The sequence below is a fragment of the Suricata suricatta genome, chromosome 16 (assembly GCF_006229205.1).
Source record: "Suricata suricatta isolate VVHF042 chromosome 16, meerkat_22Aug2017_6uvM2_HiC, whole genome shotgun sequence".
Classification (NCBI taxonomy): Eukaryota; Metazoa; Chordata; class Mammalia; order Carnivora; family Herpestidae; genus Suricata; species Suricata suricatta.
The window spans coordinates 12406173-12421941 of NC_043715.1; the positions used below are offsets into that span (position 1 = coordinate 12406173).

Here is a 15769-nt window from a genome sequence, read left to right on the forward strand (position 1 = left end):
AACAGAGCAACTTAAAAAAGGACATTTTAAAAACAACCAGGGCAAGTTGAACATGAGTTCTGCATTAGATGATATAAGGAATTATTGATTTGGGAATGTGCAATAATAATGTGATTATATTCTTAAAAATATTCACAACTGAAGTATGTAGAATACTCCAATTTTACTTCTCTTGTACAACTTGTCCCTTGTGAGCTTTGTAATGGCTGCTGGAAGCCGTGGAGTAGACCGGGAGTGGCTTGGGGAGGCACGTTCTCATACTCTTCACCCTCCCGCCGTGAGAGAGGGACAGGGACAGGGACAGGAGGAGAGAGGCGCCCTGGGCCCTCTCAGGTGTGGGGAAGGCCGCCGGCCTGGCCTCTTGGCCCTGTTTCCAGGCCTCTGTGAGCAGCCTGGATTCCCGGGGCCACCATCCCCGCTCTAGCCCCCGCGTGTCACCGGCTAACTCCCGCTGTGTGTCCTCTTGGCCTTTCACACAATTCCTCCATTTCGATGGGGCTCAAAGAGCGGGACCACAGAAGGCACCCAGGGTCAGGACTCTGTGACGTGGCGTGCAGGTGACTGGGACCCCGTTTCTTACTTTCTTGGCTTCTCTGTCAGGGTCTGGGGGTCTAAGACTTGTAGTGGGGTTCAGTACTGAAGGCTCGTCCGGGGGTTTCTGAGTGAGGAGGCCGCCCCGAAAGCGCAGCGGGGCGTGGGCAGAGCCTGACTGGGTGGTGCGCGAGTGACTGGGAGCTCGGGGCTGAGGGAAGGGCCCAGCCGTGGGAACAGGGAACTGCTGTGCAGCACAAGCCCAGACAGACAGGCCCAGGACCAGTGGAGACTCTGTCCACACCACAACCTGTATGGGGCGCCGGGGTGGCCTCGTCAGTCAAGCTGATCAGACGTCAGCTCAGGTCATGATCAAGCTCCAAACAGAGCCTACGTGGGATTCTCTGTCTCCCCTCTCTGCCCTTGTCCTGCTCTCTCTCAAACTTAAAAGACAAAACCACGCATATGCAGAGGCTGGTAGTAGCTTTGTCAACATCAAAATCTGGAAACAACTCCGATGCCCTTCGATTGGCGTCCGTACAATAGAATACTACTCAGCAAGGAAAAGCAGAAACCCACTAACACACGCAGCAACCTGGCTGAATCCCGAATGCAGTCGGCTGGGTAAAGGAGCCTGGCACAAAAGGGCACACATGTCTCTCTGGCATTCTGGAAAACTGTGTGACAGAACACAGATGAATTGTTCCATGGGGCCGGGGCGGGGGGAGGAAGTGTTGATGACAAAGTAGCAGGAGGGAATTTTCTGCGCAGTTGGAAACGTTTCATGTCAGGTCTATAGTGATAGAGTTCTGAATATGTCAAAACTCATAAAATTGTACCTTGAAAAAGTAAATTTTACTGTCTATACATTATACCTCCACAAGCCTTAAAAAACAATAACTAACAACAACAAAAGGTCTCAGTTAGGTTAATGTCCATGGTGACTGTGATCACCTGTGTTGTTTGTGTGAGGCCCTGCTTGTGTGCGGGGGAACCTCTGAGGGTAAGGGCCAGCACTTCTGGTATGTTCTGTGGAGATGGATGCCACAGTGGAGAAGACCACATCATACCTGCTTTTCCCTCCTGCCACTAACCCATGACTGTTTCCCCAGACCAAACAGGGAAGGCAAGGATTTGGAACAGAACTTAAGAATTTCTCTGAATTTCAGAGCTGGCTCTGTCGCTGGCCAACTCAGTCTCTCAGAACCTATTTGCTCATCTGCAAAATGGGGACAAGAGCCTGTATCTCAGAGTCCAGTGAGTGATAGAGGTGACTGTGTGAGAGCCCCAGGTAAGGGCGATGTGTGGACGTCAGCTGGTGGGAGTGGCCACCAGTGGGCTGGGTATGAATTCCTGTCCCACTGCTTACAAGCTGTGTGATCTTGTACATGTGTCTTTTTTTTAAAGTTATTTTTTTCACTTTGTGTATTGCTTAGCATAGAAAATAGATTCTATTTTGTTAATTTTTTGTACATTTATTTATTATTGAGACAGAGAGAAACAGAGCATGAGCAGGGGAGGGTCAGAGAGAGAGGGAGACACAGAATCGGAAGCAGGCTCCAGGCTGTGAGCTGTCAGCGCAGAGCCTGACGCGGGGCTCAAACCCACAAACTGAGATGGTGACCTGAGCCGAAGTCAGACACTTAACCGACTGAGCCACCCAGGTGTCCCTTGTACAAGTGTCTTAACCTTTCTGTACCTTCATTTCTTCATGGATAAAAATGAGATTTTTATGGCTTTCCAAGATTATTGTGAGGGTTCAATGACTATCAAAGCCCGAGCCCTGGGCCTAGTTCAGAGCAAGCACTCGGGCAGAGCAATCCCATTATTATCACAGGGTTGCTAAATTTAGCAAATAAAAATACAGGACTTCTGGGGCGCCTGGGTGGCTCAGTCGGTTAAGCATCTGACTCTTGATTTCATCTCAGGTCATGATCTCAGGGTCAAGGGTTTGAGCCCTGGGTTGGGCTCTGCACTGACAGCACAGAGCCTGCCTGGGACTCTCTGTCTCTCCCTCTTTCTGCCCCTCCCCCACTTGCACACACCTGCAAAGACTTTCTCTCTCTCAAAATAAATGAATAAACTAAAAAAAAAAAAAATACAGGACTTCTGCCTAGTTTGGAATTAAATAATTGTTTAATTTAAATAACATGGAATCATTAAATCATTAAATGACAATGATTTTTTTTTTTTAGTATAAGTATGTGTCATGCAATATTTGGGACATACTGACACTAAAAAGTATTTGTGACACAATTATCCTAAAAAAATGTGTGTTGTTGGTGTCAAATTCAAGTTTAACTGGGCACCTGGTGTTTCATCTAGCAACCCTAAGAAGAGGGGGGCAAGGATTTGGGGAATAGGAGATTGGGACTAAGCCTGAAGGTAAAAAGAGGGATTAATGCTCTGCTGTTTTAACCCCACGGCCACCTGAGTGGCCTGAGGTACTTTACTTGCACACAACATCACCTCCTTCAGGAAGCTCCCTTGATTTAACCACTTGGCCTTTCATTCCCTGGTCCTGCTTTTGTTCAGGCCTGTGGCTGCCAGCTGGTGTCATTGTAACTCACTCCCTGGCCAGTGCTGCCCTTGGGATGGTCTGAAGTCATTTCTTGTGTGTGAGCCTGTTCCCCAGAGTCGCCAGCCTCCAGGGCTGGGCTGTGTGCCTCCGGTGGTTCCCGGGGGTCCCTGCCAGGCGCCGGGCACAGCGCACACATAGACTCCCGGTGCCGGCGGCTGATGGCTGAGTGGCAGCCCTGCTCTTACATAATCAGTTTCTCTCCTCCTTTCTCTTTCCAGAGCCAGATTTCACATTGAGCAGCTGCAGACGGAGAAATCAGAGAAAGCACAACCCAGCCCCAGATTCCAAGGGGCCTGCTGGGGACTCTCTCCTCTGCTCTAGAGGGAAAGACCCCGAGGCCGCTGTCTCAGGCCAGGTCCTGGCTGCCATGGGACTCGCAGCTGCCGCCCCCCCGCTGCCCTCCACACTGCCAGGCAGATAAGGGCAGGCGCTGCCCCAGGAGTACCTGCCGCCCCCTGCCGGGCTGCTCCTCTGTGGTCAACCCTTTCCCGGCGTTGGGCCACCTTTGCTGACCCGAGGCCATGTAGGCCCCACCTGGGCCTTTGTGGATAGACACACTGCTGGGGACACCGCTTCTGCTCTCTGGGGGACACAGCGCACCACCATGCCCCGGGAATTCGCCTGGCTGCACTGTGAGTACTGGCGGGGGGTGGGGGGGGTCCTTGGAGACTGACCCCGGAGGCCTTGGCCCAGAGCCGGGCTCTGCTGTAACCATGGCAACTGGGTCATTCTTGCCGCTGAGAAGTTGAGATGTTTCCCAGCCGCACAGCCTCGGGACTCCCGTGGCCGCCCTCTGCCCGGTCTCTAGCCGACCCCAGCTCGGACCGGCACAGTGGGCACAAGTCCTAGACTGGGCGGGCAGGGTCATTGGGTGGTCAAGGGGATAGGGCCGACACTGGGGGCAAGTGGTGGCATTACCTTCTTAGGCTCATTGGTGCTGCTGTGCATGGGGGGTGGGTGTGGGTGCAGCAGTGGCAGAGAGGATTTCTGGCCTCCCTGGGTGTGGCCAGCTGGGGGTGGAAGCCTGTGAGAGTGTCTGGGCCCCGAAACACGTGGGAGAAGTGCCGCCAGGTGCTGGAGGAGGCAGCCTCTTTCTCTGTCCCTCCCTCCCTCCCTCCCTCCATTATAGAACAAAATTAAAAGGCAGAAAGAGAACAGTGTTGTAGGTAAAAAGGAAAATGAGTTGAAATGAGGACAGAAAGCATCTAGAAAGCCTCTCAAGGCTGCTGGTGGGAGGCCAGACCAAGATCCCTTCAGACTCCAAGATTCAATTGAATTGACTCAAATTCAACACATTTTTCTGGTGCCTCCTACATGCCCACTGGCGAGGTGCTGTCATGGCAACAGGGACCCAGGCAGCTCGCGCCCCTGTCTTCCATGCCTGGCATGGAGTTAGGTGCTAGGCACTCCCGGATGCGGTCCAGGGTTTGATCCTGCAAGGGATCCAGCCTGGCCCTTGTGGAGGGATAATGCAAAAGGTCAGGGCGCTCGGAACAGGCAGAAGGACCTAGACTCCATATTCTGGAAGTTTCCAAGTCGTGAGGAGCAAGAGGAGCAGTATGGGTGAGGTGCCACTTGAAATGGTTTCAGAGGTGGGCAGTGTTCACACAGGTGGCTGTGGGAAGGTGAGGACAGGGTCCCGGGTAGAGGGAACGGTGTGAGCAAAGGTTCAGCAGGTCGGACGGTGAGAGGCTGGGCTGGAAAGCCAGTTTGGGCTCAGATGATGGAGGCCTTGGGAGGTTTAAAACCTGGGGGGTGGGGTTGTGACCCGGAGTTACTCTGCTTTCGGAAGATCAGTCTGTGACTGCTGTTGCGACCTTCTGGGCAGGAAGCGACGATGCTCTTGTTTGCAAGATGGCATAGGAATGCAAGGCATGGCTTTGGCAGGGATTGGCTGTGGGCTGGGAGCCCGGGAGGGGTGCAGATCGGGGCCTTATAGATGGAAGGACGCTGGGGGTGTTGGAGAAAGACGGGCTGTCATAGCTTAGTGACTTCAAACAGAAATCGATTCTGTCCCAGGTCTGGACAGGTGTGGGCAGGGCCTCTTCCCAGGCTCCTTTCTGCCTCTTCCTGCTTCTGGTGGCTCCTGGCATTCCACATTTCGTGGTTGTATCGCCGCAAGCTCTGTCTGTGTTCTCGTGGCTTTTACCTCTACGTGTGTCTGTCCTCTTACAAGGACACCAGCCATTGCATTCAGGGTGGGCCTTTATTTTATCTGTAAAGACCCCGTTTCCATGTAAGGTCTCATCTGAAGTTGAGTGAAGAAGAACTTTGGGGGGCGGGGTGCTATTCAACTCCCTCCACAGGCTCGGAGTTGGTTGTTGGGGGCGGTGGTGGTGGACAGTCCCCATTTGTCCCTGCACAAGGGGCTGTCCCCAGGAGAAGTGCAGCCCCTCCCCCTCCCAGCCAGGGACCCGGGAAGGGAGCTCCTTCCTCACTTGCTCTTTCTTCAGCCTCCTCTTCTGTCTTGTGGGGGCAAGACTGACACCCTTGCAGGGACAGGGTTGCATGGGCTTTGGGGCCCTTAGGGGTGCAGAGCAGTGGCAAGGGTACGGCCATGCTGTCCCTGTGTGGTCACTGGTTTGCTGGCCTGTTTCTCAGGGTGGAAGCTGAAGAAAAGAGGCTTAAATCTGGAAATGGTGATCAGTCTACAGATCTAAAGGAAGTCTGAGTCTGGGGGGAGGCAGATTATCCAAGGACGGGGTTTCTGGTGCAGCCCATGCATGCCACGGTGGCACACAGTGCTTTCTAGGGCTCAGTCCCTCCTCGGAGCCCACAGTTGCCAGGCCCCACAGACCTGAGACCAGAACACAGGTAAGGGCAGCGAGGGTAGGACTCCACGTGTAGAGTGGGCAGCCGTGGGTGACTGCCACACAAGAAAGAGGACAAAGTGTGGAGACATACTGATTTTGAAAGACAAGATGCAAATTCAGATTTTTATGTGAACGGCCAGAGGTGGCCGTTGGGATGCCACTTTGCAACTGTCTCTGGAGGTCAGTGGTCCTTAAAGTACAAGCCCCAGACTGACAACAGCAGCACCTGGGAACTTGTTAGAAATACAAATTCAATGGGTCCACCCCAGACCTACTGAATCAGACATTCTGGAGCTTAACCAGCTTTCCAGAAAATTCAAATGTATGTTCCTGATTCCTTGCTCAAGGTGAACCCCCAAATTCTCAGTAAATGAGATCATGTCGTGGTTAACTGCATTATGTGTTCACGTACTAGGGGCCAAGCTGTCCAGTCAAGACAGTGAGTGAATTGGACAGATGGTGCTAGACACAGAGATTGTGGGGGTGGTGCAGGCAGGGGAGAGCCGGGCGGGGAAGGAGTCTTGGTGAGAACATGAAAGAGGTCTGCCACGTGAGAGGGTGCCCAGGGCAGGGGCAAAGTGTGAGCAAAATCCGCAAACCAGCATGGATCTTGGTGTGCAGGGGGTGCCCAGCTAAGGGGCCTCATGGTTTAGAGGGGAGACGGCAAGCGCACAGAAACTCCCGTGCAGTTTGGGTTTATCTACTCCTTCGTCCAAATATCAGGTCAGGCACTTGGGAAGAGCCAGAGATAGCAAATACAAATTTGCAATCTTGAGAAAATGTCATTGGCAGACTGCTGTGAGAGGGGCTGCAGCCCATCTTGGGCATGGGGCTTGAGTCCACCCAGGGCGCCCCTGGTGAGGGCCCAGCTGAAGCAAAGGCGTGTGCAGCAGGACTGAGGAGGTGAAGTGACAAGAAGCAGGTCCAGGCCAGTGAAGGATCAAGAACAAAAGTCTCGGGACGCCTGGGTGGCTCAGTCGGTTAAGTGTCCAGCTTTGGCTCAGGTCATCATCTCACGGTTCGTGGGTTCAAGCCCCGCTTCGGGCTCTGTGCTGACAGCTAGCTCAGAGCCTGGAGCCTGCTTCAGATTCTGTGTCTCCCTCTTTCTGACCCTCCCCTGCTTGTGCTGTCTCTCTCTGTCTCTCAAAAATAAATTAAACAACAACAACAACAACAAAAACATGAAGAAAAAACCGCAATGAAAGTCTCCCCAGGGTGCATGGGTGGCTCAGTCCGTTAAGGGTCCAATTCTTGATTTCTGCTCAGGTCATGATCTTAGAGTTTGGGAGTTCGAGCCCCACTTCAGGCTCCTTGCTGACAGTGTGGAGTCTGCTTGGGATTTTCTTTCTCCCTGTCCCTTTGCCCCTACCCTGTGCTCACTCACTCTTTCTCAATAAATAACTTAAAAAAAAAATCTCCCTAAGTTCCAAGGAGGTGAGTGGGGAATGTCCAATCAGTAATTCCTAGTCATGATCAGGGTGTGTCAAACCTGGCAATTTGGGGGGAAGAAAAGAAAAGAAATCATTGCTTTTGACTATAACAGTAATATTATAAAATATAAAGAACATAAAAGTCTCCCTTAGAGATCTGATACGTCTCCTTCCACTGCCCTTCCTCTGTATGCACATTTGTGCGTAATTCAGGGAACACACATCATGCTGTGACATCCAGAGGAGGCACGTTGAGTCATGCTTTAAGACTTTACTAAGCACATCGTGAGTTTATTTCTTATCACACAAGCACATCATAAACATTATTTGACAATGTGATTTTTTTTCATCTTCTTTATTTTAGAGAAGGAGAGTGTGTGCGTGAGGGAGAAGGGCAGAGGGAGAGAGAGAGAATTCCAAGCAGGCTGCAGGCTGAGCCTAGAGCCTGACTAGGGACTCGATCCCAAGATCCTGGACTCATGACCTGAGCCAAAACCAAGAGTCAGACTGACTGAGCCACTAGGCGCCCTGACAATGTGGTTTTTATTTGCTCCATTCATTAATGAACATCTGGGCCCTTTACAGATTTTCATGATAAGAGAATACTGCAGTGGGTTTCTCTGTCCCCAAATCTTTTGGTGATGGTTCCCCCCCCTTTTTTTTGGTTTTCCTTCACGTTTATCCCTAGAAATGAGTTTAATGGGTCAAAGTATGTGGACATTACAAAGTTCACTAATAATAAAATTGCCATATTGCCTCCCAGGATAAGAGCACTCGCCTCACTGCTTTGCCAACACCAAGTGTTATTAAAATGAAATTTAAAAAACCCACTTTCCATTTTGATAAGTGAAACGTGGTACCTGATTGTTTTAGTATGTATTTCTTTACCTTTATTGGTGCATTTGATTTTTTTGGATACATCTCCTGCTCTTCTGTGTTTCCTTTCTGCCTTGATCAGTTTGACCCTTGTTTATATTTTTTTGCAAATTCTCAGATTTTTTTTTTTAGTTTGTTTATTAATTGTGTGTGCATGTGTGGGAGGGAAGGAGGGAGGAGGATCCCAAGCCGACCATGCACCATCAGTGCGGAGCTTGACTCCGGGCTCAAACTCACAAACCATGAGGTCGCGACCGGAGCAGAAACCGAGTCAGAAGTTTAACTGACTGAGCCACCCAGGAGCCCCTTTCAGATATTTTTTGTAAGTGTGTTCAATTCCGGGAATCACAAAAGCTGCTTTTGAAGTCACAGTGACCCCTAGTGGCAAAGTCTGGTAATGTTCACGAGACTGCAGCTTGTTTGTAGGCAGGGAGAAGAAACAGCCTGATTTGCTTGCTTTTCAGAATGGGCAAACTGGAAGGGCTGTAGTTATTTGGGAGCGATGTCAAGGTCAGTTAGAGCAGGGAGGAAAATGGCTCTGGTCACCCAGGAGTCATTTGTAGAGTTGGAAGTAGAAAGTCCACATCTCCTGAATTTCCAGGTATAAGTGCAGATGCAGGCTTTGAGAACACGTCAGCCCTGAGTGGGGTACGGGCTGGTTTCTCTGAGAGGAGGTTGTGCCTGCCCCAAGGGGCAGGGGTGGGAGGAGACTGGACACCAACCTCAGGACGTGACAGCTGCGGGGCTCTGCTGGCTGAGGGTAGGGGTGCACTGGCCAGACTGCTCATGCTTGCTTGGCCCTGCTGTCTGAGCCTGGGCCCCAGGGAAAGCATCCCACGTGGTGGGAAGGCCTCTTGGGGGCCCTGTGCCCCTCCCCCTCCCATGACCGGGAAACGGGAGGGTACGCGCGCACAGCTTTGCACAGGCGGGGCAGTGCACTCATGTGTTCCTGTTGGGCACGCTCCACAGATCTCGGGATCCTCCTTGGTATGGTCTTGGGGAACGAGGGTTTGGAGATGTGGCCCTTGACCCAGAGGGAGGAGTGTGCAGTCACCGGCTTTCTTCGGGACAAGCTGCAGTACAGGAACCGCCTTCAGTACATGGTAACTGTGAACCCTCTCCTACGCTCCCCTTCCCAAGCTCCTGGCATCCCAGGGTGTAGGACATTTGGGGCCTTAGCCCTGAGCTGACCGTAGCCCCTTTCTCCGCCTTTCTCCCCTGCACCCAGCAGGGTACCTGGTCCATGCTTCCTGTCCCCTCTCCTGCCAGCTGTCCCTAGGGACCTCCTGCCCTTGCTACTTGATCTGACCTATGATCCCATCTCCACGTGGCCCTGTGACTCAGGAAATGGGTTCCAGAGGCCTTGGGGGACCTCCGGGCACTTGTTGTCAGCAGGGCACATAAGGACCTACAAGTTGGAATGCGGGGCCTTGTGTAGGGCGGAGACGCCCACATGGCACTGTGGCTCTGGAAGGCTTTTCTTTTCTTTTGACAGTTTTCCTAAGCTATAATTCACATACCATGCTATTCACCTGTTTAAGTGTACAGTCCGTGGTTTTTAGTATATTGGCAGGGCTGTGCAAGCAGCACCACGATAAGTTTAGAGCAATCTCTTTTTTAAAAACGTTTCTGAGAGAGAGAGAGCACGAGCTGGGAAGGGGCAGAGAGAGAGAGGCAGACACAGAATCTGGGGCAGGCCCAAGTCCTGTGTCAGGCTCTGTGCTGACAGCTCAGAGCCTGACACAGGACGGGGAGATCATAACCAGGGCCAAAGTCAGCCATTCAACTGACTAAGCCACCCAGGCACCCCACAATCTTTTTTGTTAAATACTTTAAAAAGGTTTATTTATTTTTGAGAGAGAGGCAGAGCATGAGCAAGAGAGGGGCAGAGAGAGAGGGAAACACGGAATCTGAGGAAGGCTTCTGTCAGCACAGAGCCCAATGTGGGGCTCAAACTCATGAACTACAAGATCATGACCTGAGCCAAAGTCGGACACCCAACTGACTGAGCCACCCAGGTGCCCCCCAATTGCTTATTCTTCATAGATGGCCACCTCTGCCGTCAAAGGCCTGGTCCTTGGTCCTCCCCTCCTGCACCAAATTGGGAGCTGGGGGAGGCTGTTTGAGCTGTCTCTGACTCTGACCTCATGGTTTGTTCTTGTACTTCCCCAGAAACACTACTTCCCCATCAACTACAGGGTCAGCGTGCCTTATGAGGGGGTGCTCAGAATGGCCAACATCACCAGGCTGGTGAGAATCCCCTCCAGGGCTGGGAGACCCTGGCCTCTTGGGACACCCGTGGGCCTGGCCTGACAGGCCGTTGATCTTGGCAGGTTGTGTTGCCAGGGGCCTTCCCCAGCCCCACAAGCAAGCCTGCCCTCGGCTCAGGCCGACAGTTGCTCCCTGTCCACAGTGGATGCCTGTGGTCTGCCCTCTTTGTGGGCACAAGTCGGGTGCCGGGTGGTCAGAGCAGTGGTGGGGAGGGCCCAGCAGCCTGAGTCTGGGGGCCTCAACGATTTCTCCTGTCCCCACAGCAGAAGGCTCGGGTCAGCCAGCAGGAGCTGCGGTATCTGTGGGTCTGGGTGAGCCTCACTGCTACTGAGTCGGTGCAGGAAGTGTTGCTCGAGGGCCACCCATCCTGGAAGTTCCTGGAGGAGGTACATACACTGCTGTTGGATGTCCAGCAAGGCCTCATGGTGAGCTCTGTGTGTGTGTGTGTGTGTGTGTGTGTGTGTGTGTGTGTGTGCACGCGCGCGCGCTGGCCAAGGAGTGTCGAGGGAGGATGGGAACATGGAAAGTTCCAGCACGTCCTGAAAGGTATGGGAGAAATGGGAGAGAGGAAGAGAAGGCCAGCAGTGCCCAGTGGGTGGCCTGGGCTGGGAGGCAGGAGATGTTCTAGGCTCTGTCTGTCTTGCTCTGTGATCCTGGGCAAATCACTGAATCCTCTGGCTTTGTTTCTGGAGGCTCCTTTGGGGGAGACAGGGGAGGAAGCATGAGTGGGTGGAGCGACGAGAAGAGGTTTTTAGGGCTATGCAGCTCGTCTGTATGACCCTGTAATGATGGACAGATGACATCATGCCTTTGTCCAAGTCCATAGCACATGCAACACGGAGAGTGTTAAAGTGTAGACTTCAGGTAATAATAATAGTAAGGCTCCTGACAGCTGCCCGCTCAGCAGGCTTGATCTGAGGCCTCAGGAATACATCCTCTAAAAAACCTGCAGAGTAAGGTCACGGGGTCAGTGCGAGTCCATACAGGCCACATGTGCCCTGTGGGACCCCCTCCCCACACCATTTTGCCCAACTCCCCAGCACCAGGCATCCTCAGAGGCAAGGGACACCCTGCCCTGGGGAGCCCCACCCTGGGGAGCCCTACTTGCTGTCCAGCTGAGCTGTGAGCTGGATGACACCAGGGCGTAGGGGCCAGCAGCTGCTGGGAGTTCTGGGGAGGCTCGGGTTTTGGCAGCAGATTAGAGGCCCAGCCATCTCCTTGGTGGCTCTTTCATGCCTGCGGGCAGCGTGAGTTGGAGCTGACCTGAAGAGAATTTTGCATCCTTGCTTTTTCTCGAGAGAGCCTGACTCTGAGCTCTTGGGAGCTGCAGAGGAGGCTGTGGGTGGGCTGAGACCTGTCCACGCAGGTTGTTCAGAGTTCAGACTTACCCAGCTTTAAAGAAAAAAATTTTTATTTTTTAATTTTTTTAATATTATAATAGTTTTTTCTTTTTTTTAATATAACACAATGTATTTTTTTAACATATGCAATTATTTTCCATCATTTACAATACAGTAGTTACAATGACACTCCAAACAGACAAGCAAAATAAAAAATCAAAACACCAACTTCTATTTCATGCAATTAGACTCATACAGAAATTAGAAGGTTAAGTAACAACTAGTTAATCACCTAATTTCACAGCTATCTGAAGTGGCAATCGTTATATAGCAGCTTATCTATGAAGGAAAAAAAATTTTAAATGTTTATTTTGGAGAGAGAGTGAGAGAGTGCGTGGGAGGGACAGAGAATATGAAGCAAGCTCTGCGCGGACAGCAGCCGGCCTGATGCGGGGCTTGAACCCATGAGCTGTGAGATCATGACCTGAGCCAAAGTTGGACACCTAACCGACTAAGCCACCCAGGTGTCCTTAGCTGGCTTTTTAAAAAAATTTTGATTATTTTGATTAGAGAATGAGAACACGAGTGGGGGAAAGGGAGAGAGAGAAGCAGGCCCTGTGCTGTGTGTTGTAAGCCCATGTGGGGCACCAGCCCATGTCCCTGAGATCATGACCTGATCCAAAATCAGGAGCCACTCAACTGACTGAGTCATCCAGAGGCCCCTGATCTAACCAGCCTCGTTTTTCTCAGAGTTAACCGTCTGTGACCCGTTCCAAATATGCCCAGCATCTGGTGGGCAGTGGGCTCTCTGTGCTGGGACGTGGGCCATGGGGAAATGTCCTTTCTCCCTCCTGTCACCCTTGCTTCTCTTTCTAAGTCCATGTAGATTAGCTTTTTAGAGTTTCTGTGGCAAATTACCACCAGCTGGGGGCAGGAAACACCAGAAATTCTTCTGCCCCGGGCTTGCAGACAGGAGCTCCGCACTCAGGGCATCTGCAAGGCCACACTCTCTGAAGGTTCTAGGGAAATGGGACCCTTCCTGCCTGCACCAGCTTCTGCTGGCAGCTACTGGGGTTGGCTTGTGGCCACATGACTCCAGTCTCCGCCTCCGCCCTCACATGGCCTTTCCCTCTGTGCCTTGTGTCATTCCTCTCACAGGGCGCCAGTCATTGGATTTAGGCTCCACCCAAAGTTCAAAATGATCTCTCCTGGAGATCCTTAATTACATCTGCAAAGATCTTGTTTACAAATAGGGTCACGTTCAGGGGCCCCTGGGGGCTCAGTTGGTTGAGCATCTGACTTCGGCTCAGATCATGATCTCGGAGTTGTTGGGTTTGAGCCCTGCGTCGGGCTCTGTGCTGACAGCTCAGAGCCTGGAGCCTGCTCCCGATTCTGTGTGTTCCTCTTTCTCTGCCACTCCCCTGCTCATGATCTGTCTGTCTCTCTCTCAAAATAAAAATGTTAAATTTTTTTTTTTTTTACAAATAGGGTCACATTCACAGGTACCAGGGGTAGGATTTGGACATGGCTTTTTTGGGGGAGGGGATTGGCGGGTCACAACCCAATACAATTCGACTCAATACACCACCTTCAGGAAGGCCCTCCCCCAGCTCAGGCCCCCCATTTCCTTTCTACTCGATGTCTTCTGCAACAGCCCTGGCCCCCTGCTTGGTCCCCCCACTGTGCCCTCCTGCCCCCCACACCATGCTCCCTGTTGTTAGGTGCTGTCAGAGAAGTGCCACCAGCCTGGAACCCGAGACCCGCCCAGCCTATGTGCCTTGCACCCAGGTATCCTCATGAAAAGACCCTCAAGAGGGTCCTTTGTCTCGTTCCTTGCGGGCAGTAGAGGTCTCTGAATCCTGAAGGACAGTCTTCCCAGCCCGGGCTTCGTGGTGTTGGCCGGGCCTGGGCAAACACAAGAATGCTCCCCACCTCTCCCTGCCCCGGCCCGTCCCCGCGATCATTTCCCCAAAGATGGAAAACAGGAGCCTGTGTGTCTGGCTTGAGTGAGGGGCGTCGAGGGGGTGTGCAGGTACAGGGAGAGAAGTTACCCATAAGCCTCCTGTCAACAGGAAGTTCCTTTCTCTTGCAGTTTGTGCAGCTCTGGTAGGCCAACCTCCAGGGTTCTCCTGGGGCGTGGCCCTGCCTCTTCACTGGTTTTGGGGGTGCTGGTGCCTGAGATCCTGACTGTCTCCACGGTCTCCTGCCTTCCAGGACACGGAGGTCAGCCCCAAGGTGGAAGACACGGTGTTGCGCCTAAGCGCCCCCAGGCTGAGCCGGAAGCTGGTGCGGCCCAAAGCCCTGCTGGACAACTGCTTCCGGGTCATGGAACTGCTGTACTGCTCTTGCTGTAAGGAGCTCTGAGTGGATGGGGCTGGGGGCAGGACGCCAGGCTTCCGAGCCCAGGTCTCGAGCAGAGCCAGGACCCTCTCGGGCACACCCTCCACTCCCCAGGGAAGTAGGACATTTCTGAAAGCCAGGATGGGTCCCGGGGCCAAGAACAATGAGGCTTGGTCTGGAGATGAGGTAGGTGTTGACCACTTCTGTGGTCTTTTCTCCCCCTGTTCCCTGCAGGTAAACAAAGTTCCGTCCTCAATTGGCAGGACTGTGAGGTGCCGAGCCCCCAGCCCCACAGCCCGGAGCCCTCATCGCAGTGTGCAGCGGCCCAGCTGTACCCTCTGCCCCAGCAGACCCCCATCCCCCTGCCCCGCTCCACAGGACCCAACACTGGACCCCCGGCTCAGTGAGGCTGCTGAGGGCACAGGGTAGAGGCCTCCTGCCCCGAGTGGCCTGTGGGGTGACCTTGTGGGGTAGCTGGAGGTGCTCTTGCAGGAGTTCGGTGGAGCCTGAGACTTGGCTGGGGGTGGTGGGGGGACCCCTCAGGAGAGGGTTTTTCCTTTGAGGAGAGCTCAGCTTCCTGCATTCTGTACCTCACACGGTCTCAGCTGGAGCAGCGGGGGCCCAGTGGCCCCTGAAGGTGGACAGAGCTTGTCCCCTCCCTGCACCACCTGGGCTGCCTCGCCTGCCTGAAGGTGGTGCCCGGCGTCTCCCAAGGTCTGCAGGGGCAAGACCCGGGCCAGGTGAGGGGTGGGCGGGCCCGGGGAAGGGGCTGAGCCGGACACCACGTCTTGCCTCAGTGGACGCTCTTCCAGCCCCTCTTCTCTTTTCTATTAAACACTTGCTTGTTTTGTTGCGGTTTGGTCCAGTTTGCATCTGCAAGGGTGAACCCCAAGTGCAGGAGGCAGGAGAGGGCCTGGTCCAGCCCTGGGGCCTGGGTCTGAAGATCTGGATTTGGAAGGGATGAAGCCTTAGTCTGCGGGCCTGGAAATGGTGTTTGAGGGAGTGAGTTTCTTCCAGACCTGCCCGAAATCTCAGCGAGACGGATGTGGCCGAGGGTGTCAGGCTGACCGTTCTCAAGCCTCCTGGCCACCCTCCCGGCTCCCTCAGGCTGTCCAGGACAGCTGCCCGCAGGAACAGAGCGGAGGTATTCAAAGGCGCAGGCCCTGACACAGGACCTGGCCACCTGCCCTTGCCCCCGGCCGGTATCTGGGATGGAGAAGGGCCGGGGTGCCAGGGCGGGGCAGGTGAGCAGGGTGGAGGAAGCCAGGCGGAGGCGGGGATGTTAATTACAGTACAACTTTATTAATACTGGAATCTTCACAGTGCATTTGTTACTTGTAGCAGTGACTATTTAAATCAAGGAGAGGGTGGGGGGGAGGGGGCAGGGAGGAGAGGAGAATTTATCCAGAACAGACAGACAGAAAAGAAACCAAACGGGTCGGATGGGGGAGGGGCGGTGGTGGTGGAGAGAAGAAAGGGTGAGTAGGAACCAGGAAGGGACACTTGGGCGGGAAAATAAATTAAAAAAAGGAACAAGTTAACAACAGCACCAGAAAAGTTACTTCAGTCAAAAGACGCTTTTGAAAA

The 15769-nt window shown here is 53.1% G+C and overlaps 1 protein-coding gene across 5 annotated transcripts in view; it reads left to right on the plus strand.

The window, feature by feature from the left end:
• IL34 (interleukin 34) overlaps positions 1–15490 on the plus strand; it is a 55346-nt gene extending 39856 nt beyond the window's left edge. For 2 of the 5 annotated variants that reach the window (XM_029924509.1, XM_029924510.1), the window contains exons 2-7: positions 3331–3744; positions 9201–9334; positions 10404–10481; positions 10766–10927; positions 14057–14192; positions 14417–15490. In XM_029924509.1, the coding sequence (XP_029780369.1) occupies positions 3717–3744; positions 9201–9334; positions 10404–10481; positions 10766–10927; positions 14057–14192; positions 14417–14589 (711 nt within the window). In that variant the 5' untranslated portion in view covers positions 3331–3716 and the 3' untranslated portion in view covers positions 14590–15490. Of the gene's footprint in view, positions 1–3330; positions 3745–4500; positions 4676–9200; positions 9335–10403; positions 10482–10765; positions 10928–14056; positions 14193–14416 lie in introns of those variants that run through there. The other 3 variants (XM_029924511.1, XM_029924512.1, XM_029924513.1) reach the window with 3 other exon arrangements.
• The last annotated feature ends 279 nt before the right edge of the window (positions 15491–15769 follow it).